We start from the raw sequence: 19567 nt of genomic DNA on the forward strand, positions 1-19567 counted from the left end.
GCGGACAGTGGGGAGTGGAATGTGGAGAGTGGGAAGTGGGTATCACGCAATAGTGCACGCTGGGAGATAAAATCAAATTTAATGCAAAACTAAGTAAACTTTCGCCGGCGCCTTCTGCGGCCTGCCAATTGTGGGAACTCGAGAGCTGTCCCTGTTTGCGTACCACCACTGTGCCACTGTTGGTAGTTTGCCTTCCTATTTTGTTGGGCTTTTTATTTCTGGCATCTTTCAACTTGTAGCCGCAGCTGGCACGAAAAATGCCAGCCCAACAACTTCAGCCCAAGAGTCCCTATCTCCGTATCTCCGAATCTCCGTATCTCCGTCAGTGCATCCTCGCCCCTCGGCGTCTTATTTAATTTGGAAGGCCGCCGCATGTTCGTTGACTTTATTTGCTGTATGTAATAAAATTAAAGCCCTTTAGCTATTGTACTTTCCCCTCAAAAAAAAAAAAATAAAAAAAAAACGAAACGAAAAAAAGAAAAAGCAGAAGAACAAATTGTATCCGTACACACACACACACACGCAAAGGCACACGCAGGCCATGTGGACCCAACGAGCCATGAATGCAGACTCTTAGCCCGGGATATGGCCATTAAGTTGGCCTTTTTACGACCATGCTCCTAGTTGCGTATGTCTGCGAGTCCAGAAACCCTGCATACCCTCTATACCCTTCATACCCATCCATACCCTCCAAAGTAGTTCCACATATGAACATCCGAAGCCGCAGTCATGTCGGGGATTTCGCGTACAATCTGGCTGGTAGTTGCTGCATGTGTGGGTTTGGTCGTTTTTGCCCAAGTTTGCCCATCACTTACGTTTAGGCATTGATAATGAACTCTCGTCTGGAATTTCGTATCAGAAACAAAAAACAACAAACGAAAATCTCGCCCCCCGTCCATCAAGACAATCGCAATCACACCGTTTAATCACATTCAAGAACTATTAGTGAGTTTATTATATTTTGTATTTTGCAAAATTAATTATTATTTCGGCAATTGCAACTTTGTTTCAAAATAATATTACTGTTATTATTTTGTTTTCGCATTATTTTATACACAAAGTACTATCCTGGCGGGCAAAGATGTATTCAATTTAACCAGCAGTTGTGGGGTTTACCCAAAATACTTATACTTATAGTTAGTTAGGTAATAAAAAGTGGTACTTTTTACTTTTCCTCATAACTTAGGATTGACTTTTATATACCCTAGAAAAAAGCTAAAGCTAAGCTACTGAAATCCATTTTGTTTCTGAGTCTGCTTAAAAATCGTTTAATAGTTCGCTTAACATAAGACACGAAAATTGACGATGCATATTATATTATAATAAATTATTGAATGTTTTCATAATCTGACATTAAGCATTAGCATTATTCAACGGCAACTTTGAGAAAGGTTTATTCACACCCAAATGGTATACAAGAAATGCAATCAAAACCCATTTATATTTTTTTTGTACTTCCAATCTTACCTAAAAACCTGAATTGTTGTGTACCTTAATACCTTGCGTAGGTATTTATTCTCGCAGATAAAATGTACCTTAACTAGGTAAAAAATCTAACATTTTTCCCAACACTGTTAACAAGTAAGGACTTTGAATAATAATTATTAAATTGTTAAAAATTAAGATATCAAGTTGCTAAGAAATATTAAAATATAAATTATTAACTCAGTATTATATAACTTGGCAGTAGGTTTATAGCCTTAAAATTAAATAAAATGATACAAAAGTAGAATCCTTTGGCAGTTTATTTAACAGCAATTCATAAAGAATTCATACCTATTTGACATTTTAGTTAAGGGTCCATTCTCTGTCCTTAAATTTTTTACAAGTCATACAAAATGTATTCACATTTGTTACTTTGCTTAGCTAAGTTTTGTTTTAAGCTGAAAATTTATACTGATATAAGGAAGTTTACATTTCAGAGCAAGTTAATTATTTATAAAGAAGGTATATTGACTTAAGAAATGGTTTAGATTTTGTAACCTAGTTTGGTTTTGAAGTTTAAATGCATAACTGATATACGAAGTTTATGTGTCTGAGCCCTCCGCTGTTTCCACTATGTATTTATTTTGAAATAAAACCTTAAATTCCTACTGATAATAGATAGGTTTGTATTTCCGATATTGTAACTCTTTATGTTGGTTAAGCATGACAAATGTGTGGCACTCACCTCCGCAGTGGTCCTTGAAGTCGTCGCAGCAATCGCCGAGCTTGAGGCAGGCGTGGTCGCAGTAGCAGGGCTTGTCGCTGAGGTCCTCGATGATGGCGTTGATCGGAGCCTTCTGGACGACGCAGGACGAGTCGCGGCCAGTGCAGCAGAGCTGAGCCTCCCGGCAGGACCCTCCGGCCACGAGGGGCATCCACTGCGGCAGGACGAGGGCCAATAGGAGCAGCAGCATGGGCGCGGGACTGACTGACATCTCGGATCTCGGAATGCGGTCTATATGCGGTCTCAGCCTGCGTATTTCAATTGCCGAATTTTAGTCCGTGTCACAAGCACACACACACACAAACTATACCAAAACCAAATCCACCCTCTGATGTATTAGTATGCAAATGCAATTTACGCCCAAGAGCGGAAATTAAAACTAAAATTGAATTATGGCCAGCAATTCGAATGGGGAATTACTGGGGGCCTGGCCAAATCGAAGCCAGCAAAAGGCAAAATCAAAAGGGCAAAAAAAAAAACAAAAAAAAAAAAAAAAAAAAAAAAAGCAAACCGCACACACAATACCAGCAGCACGACGAAGGGCATTACACGAAAATCGACAACGCACAAATATGAACTCCAAACACGGCCATCGAAATCAAAGTAGGTCGTCGCCTTGGGGAGGCTAAACTGCTACCTTTTGCCTGTAAATCAATTCCGCCAAAGCGAAGGGCTAGTCTGCTTTGCATAAAATATTGAGCAAATGGCAACAGCGTTTCCAACTCTCACTCCAATACAAAATCCATCTTCACATTCACCTCCGTTGGCATCGGCGTTGCCATTGCCGTGTCCGGGATAATAAAACAAAGACTTCAATTTTCATAAATCGTTGCCAAAGCGAATCGCAGCAGACAGCGAGAATTTATATTAACAGCTGTGTCAGCGCCCAAACGGGGCGTTCAAATCCAATCCAGTGGCAGTCCCACTTCCAATCCCAAATCCGACACTGAAAACAAACCTCTCAATACTAATAATTTATCGAGGGTTTTTGACTTGAACTGCAATAACTAAAATCACTTAGTAAATAACTAGCTATGGAGATTGTTAAAATTGATGATTATAATCTATGAAAGTTTCCACTTGAGGCAATCATTTAACTCAATTTTAACAACACTCTAATTAAAAATAAATCTTACTTAGCTAATAACGAGTTTTTGTTATAAAAGTAATAAATAAATAAATTTCTATAATATTTTATAGTGCTATTATAAGCTAGAAATTATTTCTATTAAATAAAAATAAAATATTAAAATAGATCCAATTACAAAATCTTGTCTCAATTTTAATGATTTTATATTTGTTCGACCTTAGCAAGTAAAAGCTAGCAAAACATCTCATAGCTAATTTTTACGTTACACAAAGATTGAGATCTCTATGATATTTTTCTCGGTGCTGTCCTGATTCCAAGTAATATCGGCTAGTACTCGCGATGCTCGTAAGTCCTTCACGTCTCCAAGTGACCCGGATGATTCAATCCACTCGTAAAGTGGCGCTCCACTCGCAATGTGTGGCGTGTGATTTAAACAGTCGCACTCAATCTGGCGAGGATTCGATCGCAGTGATTCCGAGTCTTTTTATGGCCGTGAAAGTGGGTATAACAACGCGTGAATTTGATGAAAGAAAAGTGAATTGGAATCGCGTGGAGCAAGGGATTCGATGCGACCACTCTCGATAACATCCAAAATATGCGGGAATTATTTGAAATCAATTGAAGATATTTACATGTTCCAAGATGATTTCTTCTTTAAATGGAAGAATATGAAACCACAGAATAGAGCATTTTGTTTACATTTGTTATTATAATAAAGCATTACGGCACTACTCCAAATTAAATAGATTGCTTTTTACAAAAACACTTTTTGTTATTTAGTATTTATAATCGAAGGGCAAGAAACTGGAAGTTTTCTTTAAAAATATTACTTCTTGATGGTAAACATTTATATACATTAAAAATATTGTAGTAGACAAGTTAGTATTTGTATAGAATGGCTAAATTAATAAAATAAAGGCAATTAAGCTTTAAGTTCATTATTGATTATATATTAATTATAAATATTTTAATAAAATCACCGTGTGGGTTATTTTTTAAATGAAAAAATGTATCAAAATGCTGTATAAAGTGAGTTAAACCTTTAAACTCTTCCACGTCACCGACCAAATTGGCATTAAATTTCAAAATTGGCCAAACAAAAGCGCTAAAATCGATTCGATTGAATGGGTCTCAATGGAATACAATGCGAACATCTTCTTCTAGAATTCACTTAGAGATCTGTCAATCATTTGCCGAAAACCGCGACAAAGGCAAGCACTTTTCACTGCACTCGGCCATTCATTCATACTCACTCGTTGACCCTCTCATTCACAAAACATCCACTCGAAAGCACTCGCTTGCCGCGATGTTTTAAATTTGGCGCAGGACTTTGATGAGTTTTTTTGGACGAGAAGGACCGTCGGACGGGACGAGGGTCCAAAAATAAATATTATGCGACGCTGCCTGTCTGCATGAGGGCAAATAAATTATTTCGTAAGCGTCGGCGACCCGCAGCCGTACCAAAAACAACAACAACAACATAAACTAAATTTTGCGGCAAATATTTTCTTTGGCCGCTCGTTTGTATGTGTGTGTGTGTGTGTGTGTGTGTGTGTGAGTGTTTGCGTGTGACAGCACGCGACATAAATGTCCTTAAATGATTAATAACTTTTCACTCCTTTTCGCGCGCACAAGCGTTTCAAGTTTCACTCAACAAAAAGAATACAAAACAATGAGGGACGACGACGACGATGTTGGTCTTATCCCATCCTGTTCCATATCAAAATCCAATAAGCCGCATCAGCAACGACAACAACGACCACAGCAAACATAAGCGATCCTTGTCACGTAAACAAAAAAGGAGTCCCCACACGTGTTGACAACGTTTTTGGCTTCTTACGTTCGTTAGTTTAGACGATTGGTGGCTGGAAAACGCGTTTACAAATCCCGATCTACGAGGCGCACGCTGCGAAAGCCGGTCGACGACTGTGCCTTCCGCTGGTCGCGTGGTGAGTTATAAATCCAGCGAGGCAGCTTGGCAGCGACGCCAGTCCTTCGGCTCCGCTCGGCCATATCCTTCGGTTCTGCTCGTCATTATCCTTGCAGTTGCGCCGCCGCTGCCGTTGCTGCGCCGTTTGCTGCGGACGCTACTTCCCCGTGGCCCCAAAATCAGGCACAAATCGGTTGCAAGGACCTGCTACCAGTGGTGAGTTCGTTTCACAGCTGCAGGCCATCGCCATATGGCCGTAATATCAGGCGACATCCTGCCGTGATGACGACAACGATAATGCGCCCGAATAAAATCAGCCAAGCAAGATTGGGGCAGCTAAACACAAAATGGGAGAATCGTACAAGCTTTGTTATGATTTCAATTGTGGAATTTGTATCTCGTTTACAGATCATTTCATGGGACTGCAAATTCACAAATACACAAGTCCATGAGAAATCTTTCTTCTTAAGTAAATACAATCAGTGCTGCCGATTTGTTAACATTTCTCTATTGTTTTTATTTTTGTTTTAAACTTTGAATCGATAAACACAGTTTCGGTATCTATTTTGAATATAAGTTAGAAAGCATATACATTACATATTTCTTGAGGTATCGAACAGAATATATTTACTAACTATCCCTGTTTTATGTTAATAAATTACGTATACGTAACACTAAAGTGATTATGACGACTTTCATATATAAAAAAAAATATAAAAATATATATATCTATAGAATGTTTTGAGTTTTTCAAGTCTTTTTTGGATATTTTTAATTACCTTCTGGCAACACTGTTGTGATTCCAGCCAGAAAATAAATTCTTTACTTGACCAAAAGCCTATAAAAAATGTTAAATGTATAATGATATAATATACCTCATTGATAGAAAGATCCTAAATTATATTCATAGCTATAATCGTGGCTCTGATTATGTTTAGTGCAACAAGCTCAAGTAATTAGAATTACAGTGAAATATATTAATTGTAGACTACAAATTCCTTAACTCCGTCATGTTAGGAAATGATTAGAATCCCAATTAGACGACTAGCCATCAAGCGGTGAGTCAGCAGCACCCAATTCCCCACAATGTGCCAAATAAGTCCAAATAAAGTGCTGCGGAGCACATCTGAGCTTTGGAACCAAATGCGAATGCATTTACCTGCGTCAATTACAGCCAACTAAATGTTGGAGTTGGCCCTCTCGTCCCTCCGCCCAAAAGAGAGAGTGTGTGAAATGGGGAAATGCCACCGACTGGGCCCACACAGGCCCAGACAATGGACTCGAGTTGACATACTTGCACAGATTTGGAGGAACTGAACGGGGAAGTGCAAGTGGAGGGGCGAATGTGAAGCGGCTGGAATGAAGTGACGTTTATGCTGACACTGAAAGTCATCATCAACAACAATATACAGTCTCAGCTGTGGCACACACCAAAAGAAATAACTTTATACGTTTCGATTTCTATAAATTTTGGTTTTTAACACAGCGACTTCATTTGAACTTGCTATATTTTATGTGCACTTGAGTTAACTAGGCCAAACCATACCTTAAATAAAATGGGAGTTTTTTAATAATTATTATAAATAAGATAGTGATTATATATTATTTGCTAATTATTTTAGACATATTAAGATAATTTGAGATATTTCCAAAATAATCATCTCTGTTGTTTTTGTTTCTTTCATTTATTTTGCAACAAATGTATAAGTTATTTGAAATGAATAACTGAAAATAAAAATCTTTCTTAAATACGGTGGTATTAATCAATGTATTTAGTGGCAAGCTTGGTACACCAATTTTCTCCAAGTGCATCGATGGCTTGAACCCCATGCCCTCCGGTTGAGTTGCAAATATTTGCCGCATAGGCAAACTTGTGCCACTGCCACAGGGCGACACATCCCCATTCCCATCCCCCATTTCCATGCCCATGCTCATACCCATATCCATATCTATCCACCTCATTCTGGGCCTCCGATTCGGCAGGTTTGGGCGAATGTTTCGCCTTGTTTGGCTGTCGCGTATTTGGCGCGCCTCCTGGCGGGGCAAGTGTTTCCTGGGGCAGTGGTTTAAGCATGGCAAGTGGGCATGGCAAGTGGGAGGCTGTCGATGGCAGTCCTCGTGTGGATGTTGCATGCGTCGTCTCGTTTCCGCTCCAGATCATAAACAAAGCGGACGCGTGCGAGGTTATGTACATAAATACATGCAAATTTGATGTCATTTCGTATGGTGGCTCCACCAATACACAGGCAGGATGGGCCACCCACATCCACTCGCACACACACACACACACACACACACACACGAACCTTCACATGGACCCGCGGCCATTTAGCATTGCATACTTTTCGACTGCCTTTTCCTCCTGAGAAACATCGAAGGGTACTTTTTGGAGAGATGAGTTTTCTCGCCAAGAAGTCTCTTTGTTTGCCAATAAACTAGTAGTAACATTAGTTGGCACACCCCCGCAGTGAAAATATGCATCCTTTAATTTATGCAAATATCTAATTTTATAGTGAATCAATTCAGGTAAACAAATGGAAAATAAATTACATAACTTGTTTACACAATTTGGCTTTTCAGTAAACCATACAAATTAATAGAAACTAAAAACTAAACTAATTATCTAGCCGTTGACCCCTAATTTTTTCAATCAATTTTGTTTGTCATTGAATATTTGTCTATTGATTAACAGTAGCGCTTAATTAGGAATCATAAAAGTTAATAATGGTTGTTCAACATTCGTACTTCAAATTTACCCTTACCTCTACTTGCAACAGTACATTTGATTACAATTTTTTTATTAATTAGAGCATTTTAGCCCCCTTGATGCACAATATAGCATGTAAAATTTTCATAATTATAATACGGTACATAACAAAATAGTTGTTTTCGAACAACAGAAACAAATTTGTTCATTTTCACTGATGGCATAGTACTGTTTTGATATTGTATACATTTATTTTTTTTTTGTTTATCAAGTTTTAATCACACCACATACCCTTCTCTTCTAAGTCTTTTCTTAAGTTTACTTAGCGTAAAGACCTTTTTTTTAACAGCTCTGTATAAAAACCAACCTAAAAGTAGATCGGGTTTCTTTACTTTTTAATTTATTTCTGAATCATTACGTTTTTTTTGTACTCGCAGGGTAAACATAATTCGAATCGCCAAGACCCAACAAAATCTAGATCATTTCCAATGCTGGTCTCGTTGTTTTTCCTAATGCCCGCAGGCGAATGCAATAAAAACAATTAAAATCAGCAGCAGCATAAAGAAGCAACATGAACTGCAACTAAAAAAGCTGACCTGCGGCATCGTTTCAAAACTAATTGAAATGCCCTCGCACATAAAGGGGAATAAAAGCTGACGACTCTATGAACACTTTTGACACACCATAAAAACATAAATGGCATATCTCTCTAGAAACATTTGAAAGTATCAACTGCAAGCAGGCCGGGAGTTTGCTAAGTCGGCTTAAGTTGGCCATCTAGTGGCGAGTTGGTTGAAAACCAATTTTATTTATCACTTACCAAAGAGAATCGAAACTTAGCCCCGCAGATTGTGGACTGGGTGGTAGAGTAGTTGGTGTGGTTATGTTTGAAGGGTGGAATGTGGAAAATGGAAAGTGGAGAGTGGCTTAATCCAGGTGATATCACCCGGGATGCACATCGTGTGCTCGGCCGTTTCTGACAGATTTCAGTTAAATGTAAATTATTAAATGGCCAGACATGTGCGCATACTCGAATTCATGCACACATGACGCCAGTTGGTTGTGTTTACCAAAGGTATTCTATTAAAATAATGCTCTGCTTAGGTCAAATCTATTCCCTTTGTGTACTTTGAATGCCGATTGTGAAATCAAATATGTGGAATTGTCTTTGATGCCGACCTTAAGACTTTAAATCGTGAGCCATATTGCATTAACAATTAGTTCTATAAAGCAATCAACTGGAAAAGACTTTAAGAGTTGTTGTTGAAATTTTACACTTTGTACTTGGAAAATGTTCTTAACACAGTTTAGGTGTGATAGGTGGGTTTTTTTAGGTAAATATCCTTAACGGATATTTAAACAAAAATTAAATTTTATTTGAACTATAAAACCTGTAATTAACGTAAATAATATATGTTATAAAAGTTCATACTCATACCCCTAACATAGTGAAAACAATAATTATTATCTATGACCGTGATTGGATTTCTTTCAACCATAAACTAAATAAATATGTTCTAAATATATAATATATAAACAAAATGCAGCCGCAAATCTAAAGAAAACATTGCTACATTTTGCACCTAAACAGAATAAACAAGTTATCTAAATATTACACAATATATTCGAATTTCGCAGGATTAGATATACAAATTTATAAGAAATTGCAGCCAGACAAAATACGCATGTGTTTATTTTTTACCCATCCAGTGCAGCTTGCAACAATCTCTCAAATTAATAGTGCTGCCCACTCGAAATAAAATTGATTTATCTGTGGGATGCCAGCGGAGGCACACACAGATTTCAAATATCCGAAATAAAGGGTGAGAGCTCGATCGCGATATATATGAGCAATTTAACTCATCTTGACATTGTGGCATTGAGGTGGCGCAAATTTTTTTTTAATCAGATGAGGTCTTGTGGCCTCTCTGTGGACTTGTGGCCAAAATGTTTTCAATATCATAAATTTTTAAAAATATCAACTGTTTGTGAGTGTGTTCTTGCGTGTGTGTGTGTGTGTGCGTGTGTGTGTGTGGGCTGGCCGGGTCCGTTGAATTTGAATGTGTGCCAACAAGTTGGGCGTAGCGCCGTCTCCCGATTTTCGACGTCCGACGTTCGACGACAACTCGACAGTTGCAATTTGTGCGTCGCGGCTCGAACAACGCGTGGCCAGAAATTCTTCTTATTTCCCACTTTATTTGGGCCTATTTTAATTTTTTTTTTTTTTTTTTTTTTTTTGGTTTTCACTTACTCTGCAATCTACTGACACATTTTTTCGACGCAATTTACGGGCACGATTAATTGACAAGTTGTTAAACATATCTATTAAATGCCAGCAACCTTTAAATAGCCCGTGTGCACCGCGTAAAAATTATCAATTAAAATCAATTAACAAGCAGCGGCGGGAAAATAAAATAAAATCAAATTTAAATACAAATACAAATAACAGCGATGCCGGGAAGAAAAAAAGTAAACAACGAAGGTAGCGCAACGCAAGTTGGGGGCGTGGCAGTGGGACAGGGCGGGTGCATAATTAAAAATTAATTAACCACACTGACAACGGCAAACAGTTGCAGTAAAATTAAAAGCACATATACATACACGTACAGAAATTGTTAAATGTGGTTTTGTTTTCACAAATGTGACTTATTCTACAAAAAAAAAAAATATGTATATACATATTATAATTATTCTAAAAATATATGTATTGATACATTTTCAAACGTTTGATGTGTTTTGTGATATTTCCTTGAAAGTATTGTAATACCAAAACAGTCTGCAGTTTTCAAAATTTGTTTTCTATGTGCTTATAGTGTATGCACCTGGCAATTAAAGTTGATCCCGAATTCACCCACCGAGTAATGCACTATAATCGAAGCCCATCAAGATGTATAAAAATTCCTGAAATGCGGCAACCACCCGACAAAACAACACAAATCTATTTTGGATATTCTGTGTTCAGTATTCGCCAGTCTCCGATTTTTTCAACAGGCTATATTTTTTTATTTTTTTGGTGCTGATGAAAAGGAAATCGGAGAGTGAGCCACTGTGCCTTGGTGGTTGGTGGGTCTACGGGCTGGTGCGATGCCACATTGTTGTGTTTTGTTTTATTTATAACGAAGCGCAATGTGTGCGCGGCGATATTCAAAAGAGTCGCCGCCTATAAATAAGTCGGATATGAATGAATCCGATATGCAGGCGTTGAGAGAAGCCAGACGTATGGAAATTGACTTTCCACAGACGCACACGAGTCGGTCATGAATCATTATCTCTGATCAGTTAGGAGCTCGAAACAATGGGCAGTGATATATCACAGGATTGCCGGTAACCACTTTGCATCCGCAACCTTTATTTGTTAACCAACCGAAGATATTCCATTAACTAAATTGGTGTTTAAGTAATCGAATTCAGCTTCGTACAAGAGCTTTGCCAACCTTTAAATGTTGAAAACGATGCATTTAATGCTTATCAAGAAAGGAAGCTAAAATCGGTTTATGACAAGTTCATATTCCCATTTAGTTATAACCGAAATATACTTATCAATACATCGATCTACTATACCAATGAAAATTTAGAAGTTCAATTATGATCAACTTTAATAAAAAGTTGGTTTGTTCTTATATTTATATAGTCATCTAATTTTGACAAAATTGAAACTGATATGATTTGCATACATTATTTTAAATGACAAGAAAGCTTCAAAAGTTGTAGTTTAAAAGATATTTTAGTTGAGAAAGATATTGCACAAAATTGGCAACAATCCAGTACGTATAATATGGAATGAGTTAATTTACATGTATATTGAATGCAATCTTAATGCTAAAAGTAGAATTTGGCAACGTTTCACAGTAAACGCTGAAATCGAATGGGAAATTTAGTGAAGCTAATATTGTCGGAGCATTTCCAATGACAATATATAACAAATAAACAGAAACAAGTAATTATCTTTTATTGACATTAGTTTCATATTTTCCTGGAGAAAATCTTTAAAATATTTTAGTGCATTTTCTTATTTTTCAATGAATTTAAGATATATATCTTTTTTTAATAGTTAAGTAAATTATATGAACCGTTTGTATTACTACAAATAAGGCAATGCATTTTATATTTTAGACATTTTTGAATGTCCGTAAAGAAAAGGTAAGTATCAATGTCATTTAAAAAGACGGACCTCATCGGTTATACTTTAAATTAAACAAGTTAAAATAAAATTCGATTCTTATAAAAATAATAATAGAATACAATTTAAAAATTATCTTTCTCTTACTAGTTTTAATCAATTTTTGAAAAATACTTTCTTTAAAGGAAAAGGTTTTCTAGTAAATAATTTAGAGTTCCCGAGGGAAACTAAAGAAATTACTTTGCAAAATGGCAACCAAATGGTACAACACCCATTGCCACTGTCAAACACTATGATTACAATATTGATGCCCAATAAGCCTGGCAAATGATGAAAATTGGCAAAACATGCTATGGCCATGGTGCATTTCCATTTAAGCCAGATCGATGGAGACAACTCGATGTGTGGACGCTGTGCATTCGAGCACCTGTTGCGGTCAGCTGAGTGGCATTTAATTGCCAGCTGTTGTCAATGGTCAGGAGTGGGTGTTAAATAGGGGGGATGGGCGAAATGGGGGGATGGGGCGGGCAACCAGTGAGTGGGCCATGGGGCGTGACAGTGGGCCGAACCGGTGATTAATGAGCGAGAGCAGGGGACAGCAATTAGAATACAATTAGCAACGGACGCCGCCACTAATGAGTGCTCTCATCTCTTCTGCTTGTGCTGCCCCCCAGAATCACCACAAAAACAGCAACAGAACCAGACAGCAGCAGCAGCAGCAGCAGCAGCAGCAAAGGGGTCAGCAGTCGAGGGATAAGCAGGATGGTCAAAACGAGCACAGGGACATCAGTCCGTCGCCGGATGAGGAGAAGGCGAAGGAGAAGCTGCCGTACCGCATCGCCCAGTCGGATGTGTATGGACGATATCTGGTGGCCAGTCGTCAGCTGGAGGCAGGTGAAATGCTGATCCGCGAGGAGCCTTTGGCCATTGGGCCCTGTGTGAGCGGAGATCCCGTCTGCCTGGGATGCTATCAGCCGGTGTCCTTGAAGCGCGACCAGTATCGTTGCCCTGGCTGCGCCTGGCCACTCTGCGGCACCAGCTGTGTGGGCCTCAAACATCGGCATGGTCACACTGAAACGGAGTGCCAACTGTACGCGGAACGCAGGGCGGTCGCCGGCGAACTGCTGACGGATCGCGCCGGTCCGGCGGAAGTGCGCGACCTCTACGAACTGGTGATGATCGTGCGCATCCTTCTGCTGCGCCAGCACGATCCGGAGCAGTTCCAGCTGATCGCCCGCATGGAGTCGCACACGGAGGAGCGGCGTCTCAACCAGGTCCTCTGGCATCACTACGAGGAGAAGGTGGTGCAGCGATTGCGTTCGACCTGGCAACTGAGGGACTTTGAGCCGGAACAAGTGCACGAAATATGCGGCATCCTGGACGTTAACTGCTTCGAGATCGGCCAGAACGGAGCCAAGGCGCGGACGCTATATCCGAGCGCCTTCCTGCTCGCGCACGACTGCACCCCCAACACGGCGCACACGGACGACCCGGTGTCCTTTGAGATCCTGCTGCGCACCTCGCGGCGCGTGCGCGAGCGGGAAGCGCTTACGCTCAGCTATGCGTACACGCTGCAGGGCACGCTCAAGCGGCGCGCCTTCATGCACGAGGGCAAGCTCTTCTGGTGCGGCTGCCGGCGCTGCGCCGATCCCCGCGAACTGGGCACCGACTGCAGCGCCCTGGTGTGCGCCACCTGCCGGACGGGATCGGTGCGGGCGCAGGATCCACTGGAGCAGACCGCCGACTGGGCGTAAGTATACTGAGATGATTGGGGCAGTTAAACTTACAAAACATTACATTATTCCAAAATGGATAGCCATGTACCTATTAAAAAAAAATACATAAATATATATATTAAATTTTTTACTCAAAGGGCGCTAATAAATGTTGGATGTTTTTTTTTTTGTGGTTTTGATAGAAAAACCAAAATTTATTTCGATTTTTTCAGACTTTTGGCAATTAAAAAAATATATATAATACCGCCTCAACATCTTAGCCCATAAAAACAGCAACCTTTTTAGTTTGCTTTTTAGATAGGTAAAGTACTATATTGTAGATTCATTGCCCAACCAACACTAGCAATAGGATGGCTAATATGTTAAAAAAAAAAAAACCGAGTAAAACAATGTTAATGCTGACCCTTATTTCACCCTTTCATATTAGCTGCGATCGCTGCTCCCACAAAATAGGAGCCAAGGACCTGGAGCGCCAGCTGGATCGCATCAATGACGACCTGGAGGCCATCGATGTGCACGACATTCCCGGGCTGGAGAACTTTCTCCTACGGTGTGTACCTCGACAATTCGCTCAAATTCGTTGGACAAAAATAAAAGAAACTCCACTCACATCTTGACATGCTTTAACTAATTTGAAGAATCATTTTAGCCCGATTCGGTCGCTCAAACTCAAAATGGACACACAAAAAAGTGCTACCAGCTACTACTACTACTACTACTACTACTACTATTTTGCAAAAGAAGACATTCTTGACCAAGTGCTATTTATATATTTAATTTTCATTCATTTTTAATAATCATTTAATATCCTCATATCGTTATGGATATGAACAAAATTATGATCTGAAATTAATATGTTCTTTTGGTTTCTTTGCCTCGTGATTACCAATCAATCAACCTCCTGCAGATATCGGGATGTCCTGCGACCGAATCACTACCTCCTGCTGTCGGCCAAGTACTCGTTGTGCCAGATCTACGGCAGGATAGAGGGATACTTGCTGCCGCAGATGTCGCCGGAGGATATTGCTCGCAAGGAGACGTACTGCCGCGAGTTTCTCGAGATCATAGACGTACTGGATCCGGGACTAACACGGTTGAGAGGTGAGTTATTCAGGCTTTTGTGTAGCAAGAAATGTCTTAAACAGTTTTCATTTTCCCCATGGCAGGACTCATCATGTACGAGCTGCATGCCCCTGTCATGGTCCTGGCCCAGTCGGCCATCCAGAGCGGACAGATCTCACGGCAAGAGTTCCAGCGTCGACTCAAGGAGGTGGTCAAGCTGCTCCAGGTCAGCCGGGATATATTGTGCCTGGAACCGGAAGGATCCACGGAAAACGCCATGGGACTCGCAGCAGCCGATGCCCTCGTTAAAATGGGCTGCTAACTGAAACTATTTGTAATCTAACTGCGTTCACCCCTAAGTAAAATGTATCTCAAAATGCAAATAGCAAATACTCAATATTTATTGATTTCTATTTTCGAAGTTTTATTTACTTATTATTTATTTTATTCTACAAAAAATATGACTGCTTGACAATAAGACTTTTGAATATACAAAATTCAGGTTACAAACGCCTTCATAAGAATACTAGGGCATTTAAGGGTTTTAAAAAACTCCATCATCAAATATTTTAGTTATTTCTGCTATCAAAGGCCAAAAGTAATTTTATAAATCTTATTTTTGGCATTTGTTGTTAAAGAAAGAACAAGGATTTACCTTAATTAACTAGTAAAGTTAATTACATTACATCTTTCAGTAAGTACTAATGTAAAATGGTTTTACAAGATAATCTTTCTGGCTCTTAAGCTTAACTTATAATATATTTTCTTCATATTGATTGCAAGCTTATGTTGAAGATTTAATCTTAGTTTTTTTTTTTTTAAATGTACTTCCAGTGCTGTGAAGCAGAGTTATCCCTCTCACAGCAAAGCTGTCTCGTCATTATTGATTCCAAACTTCAACTTCATTCAAAAGTTATTCAGTGCTCTTTCCCTTTTTCTCTCTCGCCGTTTTCACCATCTTTTCTTCCGTCCTGGCAATTTTTTGTCGAAGAATGTCAATAAGCGAAAACTCCAAGTGCTCCGACAACTCAACAGTTTTGAGTTTTTAGCCCAGAAGTCAGCGCCGCCTAATTGTGCGCTTCGGAAAAACTGGAAAAGTCCGCAAGGGCGAAACAAAGGAAAACTGAAATCCGCCATTGGGATGAGTTGTCATTGACTGGAGCTGAAGCTGAACCAGAAGTTTCGTATCCCAATGTTAATTAATGGACACATTTTTTTTTTACCATTCACTCGATTCACCAAAGGTCGCCATGGCGCTCAGTCATTAAAAATGTCAACTACTTTTGGCGGCTGCCTTGGAAAGTCGAAAGTGAAGTGGCCCAAAACATCTTATAGCTGGGCCCCGTATATAATCCATTGTGTTGGGGTAGAAAAGCTGCCCTAGGCAAAAACACTATTATGAATGCATTGAATTTTTATAATCATCCGCAATGTGGCCACATGCAGATAAAGTAGATACGCCCACATCCACACCCAGCTGCACTTTTCACTGCCGACTGCAGGTATGACGACAAAGGGGCTGCGACACGCCCCACAAATCACCAGGCGTATGTATAAAGCTAGATGTGAGCACACAGTACATGCCATGTACATATATGGCATCGTCAAGGACATAAATGAAACAAAAACATCAAAGAAACCCTGCCACCATGAAGCCAAGATACCCTTTGAAGTTTGCCTTCTTTGGTGCAACTCAATGAGTGGTTCGCAATCTTCAAGATATCATAATTTAAAAACTAAAAGGGAAGGGGAAAAAAACAAAATTAGTTACCCCAAATAGGCAATGAAGTAAAATCAGGCTTTATGTTTATATACAGCCAGAGAAATATCATGGTAAATACAAATATTTTCACTTTTAAATGCAAATTTTCGGTACTGATTTAGCACCGAGGGGTTTTGCGTTTAAATCCTTTTTTATTTTTAATTACAGAAAAATTTTGTTTAAAATAAAAAACAAAGTTTAAGTCTACAATTTTCCTATTGGATAAACTAATTAAATATATTAATGACTACAGTATCATGTTTTTAATTGCTAATAAATAAGTTTATATTTACATGTTACATAAAAATATTATAATGCCTTATTTTACCATGTGGTTTTTCAATATAAAAGAAAAGATTTTGATTAATCGTTAAATTTTAATCTAACGTGTTATAAAGAACTTAAATTAATAGATACAAAATAGTTTTTGCTAGGATAAATATTTAGACATTACAGAAATATGTAATTCTAACTAAAATTAAACTTTTTTTAAACCAACAAATCAAAGAGTATTTATGTTGTTGGAACTCTTTACATAAGAAGTATTTTTTTCCTGAAATTCAAGTCTTAGTCTTTACCAATGAAATTTGATTATTTCTTATATTTCTAATAAGCAATTACTGTTAAGAACTCAATCTATTGTGCTTGGTATCAAACGCTATGTCACAATGCATTAACTCTTTCGAATAAACTGTTTCTTGCAAAAAGCGGCTAGAACTAAAAGCGTACGATAAATATAAATTGCATTGTGCAATAATCTTCAAAGTGCAACAAAGTAAAAAAAACAACAACAATGGCTGCAAGAAGGACGACAAGGCGCCACGCACACACACACACACACACACACACAAACACACAGGCACAGCTAAGACACACGAACACACACACACATGTATGGAGCACAATGAGATGTTGCAGCATAAAGCCACATATAAAATAAGACGATGGCTTGGGTGGAAGGTGGAAGGTGGAAGATATAGCCACACAAAGTAAACGAGACGGTGGGTGGTGGGTGGCTGAGGGGCTGGTCCAGGAGGGATTACCGGGGACCAGGCTCTGCTTCCGGATCTGGCTCTGGATCTGGGGTAATGTTTTGCCACAAAGCCAAGGACATTGACGTGGCAGCCAAAAAGGACACCAGCCGGGAGTCTCGAAAAAGAGCCACCCAAATAGATCGCAATTGCGTGTCATTTTCCATTTTCGATTTTCCATTTCCCTTCACTCTCATTACCGCTTGTTCACCTGTTATCCTAATTTTTTTTTAATTGCCTAAAAAATGTATATATATATTAAATATCATTATTTTTAAATGTTATTTAAATAAAAACAAGCTTTTTACAACATTCTCAAGAAATAACATAAGAATTAGCTTGTAGTAACACTTTAAGCAGCAAATATTAAATCTTGTCAAAATTTAAATAAATTTATTTCTATTCTAAGGTCAACACTTAAATTAACTTCAAGAAATTTAAAATAATTAATAAACATAAAATGGAAAAAATCTTGCCCACCAAATTGTATTGCATTTTAATTTGGAATCTAAACTTTCAAGTCAAAGCCCTGTAGTTCAAAAGAGATTTTATTACAAGAATAAAATGTTGGGACAAATAAATATATGAGATATAGCCAGATATTACAATTATGTATTGATTTATAGAGGAATATTTCTATAAGAAATACTATTTTTAATCGCAATTGGTACTATAAACCCCAGTGATGGGCGCCTCTGCCATGGACTGCAACATTATGGCAGCTAACGGTGAGCCGATGATGCCGAGTATCTTTTGTATTTACTGCAGCGCCACAGCAAGGATGCGGCAAGGATATGGCAGCCAGGACAAGGACAGACCGCAGAACAAGTGCACAAACGGGAGGAAGCGAAGAAAGCAGGGGAAGCTCGACACTGGCTATCAAAAGTGTTGCTTATTAAAATAAAATTTATTGCTTGTTTGCAGATAAAAATGAAGACAGTAGCACGAGCAGCAGCAGGAGCTGCAGCTGCATCTGCTCCGTAAAAGTGTTAAAACGATAAGCGGAAACAGGAAGCAGCGCTGCAGGATATTTCACCAAACCACCGCAACACCACCACACCACCACAGCACCACCCACTTTCCTGAAATCGCAGTTCGAGAAGGACAGCTCTTGAGACCCCGAAAAAACCTAATGAGGGAAACTGGGAGGAAAAACGGGCTTGGGCTGCAGCTACTTGGTCACGGCCTCTGAGCAACGGTAGAATATACAAAAATCCATCAACTTGGACCGACCCTTTCAAGGACCTGTCTAGACGAAGACCAAACGAGTGACAGTTTCGATTGGGCCGATTCCACTGTGAAAAAGTAAGTTATTGGCGAAATGAAACGCTAGCCGCCTGAATAACCAACAAAAACCTAAGTTGTAAACCAAAGTGGCGAGAATTAAATTAGTAATTGATTTTTTCTCAGGAATTTTAAAAATTAGTTCGCCAATTTGTTTTACACAGATTTCTATCTTTAACTGTAGAAGCTTTACACTTTCTTATTGCAATCTTTTTTTTAAACCCTTTCTTCTTGAAAAATATTTATATTTATTGATTTTATTTCAGAGACTATACAAATTATTCTCTTTGTACAAATCGCCTGTTTGTTTTACACTGATTTATATAATTATCTGCACAATTAAACTCTCTTGTTACTAACATTATTTATTTCACAAGCCCCTTTAGTTTGTAAAATATTTACATAAATTCAAGCTGAAAGCTAAGTGGCAAGAATTAATTTAAAAATATTTATTGATTTCACACAGGTTGTACCCCATCTTATAGCACTCTGTATGTTTTTTACGAACCCCATCCGTCTGGAAAGACAATAAATTAATAATCAATATTTCCAGATCAATACAATCTCAAGCCAGCAAATACAAACTTGTTCTTTCCCTAGGTGAGAAATAGCCTATAATTAAGGAAAGCCAACATA

At 38.7% G+C, this 19567-nt stretch overlaps 2 protein-coding genes across 2 annotated transcripts in view; one reads left to right on the forward strand and one right to left on the reverse strand.

Moving 5' to 3' along the window:
• The window catches only part of LOC108144879 (pyrroline-5-carboxylate reductase 1), an 88795-nt gene extending 83566 nt beyond the window's left edge, over positions 1 to 5229 (reverse strand). The window contains exons 1-2 of the mRNA XM_017270040.2: positions 5140 to 5229; positions 2171 to 2457 (exon numbers count right to left, since the gene is read on the reverse strand). Coding sequence (XP_017125529.1) covers positions 2171 to 2420 — 250 coding nt within the window. The 5' untranslated portion in view covers positions 2421 to 2457; positions 5140 to 5229. The remainder of the gene's footprint in view (positions 1 to 2170; positions 2458 to 5139) is intronic.
• A 4845-nt stretch (positions 5230 to 10074) lies between these two features.
• Positions 10075 to 15251, forward strand: LOC108145075 (SET domain-containing protein SmydA-8). The gene is made up of 5 exons (XM_017270269.2): positions 10075 to 10405; positions 12731 to 13806; positions 14220 to 14342; positions 14700 to 14893; positions 14959 to 15251. Exons 1-5 carry the CDS (start codon positions 10388 to 10390, stop codon positions 15174 to 15176), a joined length of 1629 nt encoding a protein of 542 aa, XP_017125758.1. The 5' UTR covers positions 10075 to 10387; the 3' UTR covers positions 15177 to 15251.
• The last annotated feature ends 4316 nt before the right edge of the window (positions 15252 to 19567 follow it).

This window comes from Drosophila elegans, unplaced genomic scaffold (assembly GCF_018152505.1).
Source record: "Drosophila elegans isolate 14027-0461.03 unplaced genomic scaffold, ASM1815250v1 contig_149, whole genome shotgun sequence".
NCBI lineage: Eukaryota > Metazoa > Arthropoda > Insecta > Diptera > Drosophilidae > Drosophila > Drosophila elegans.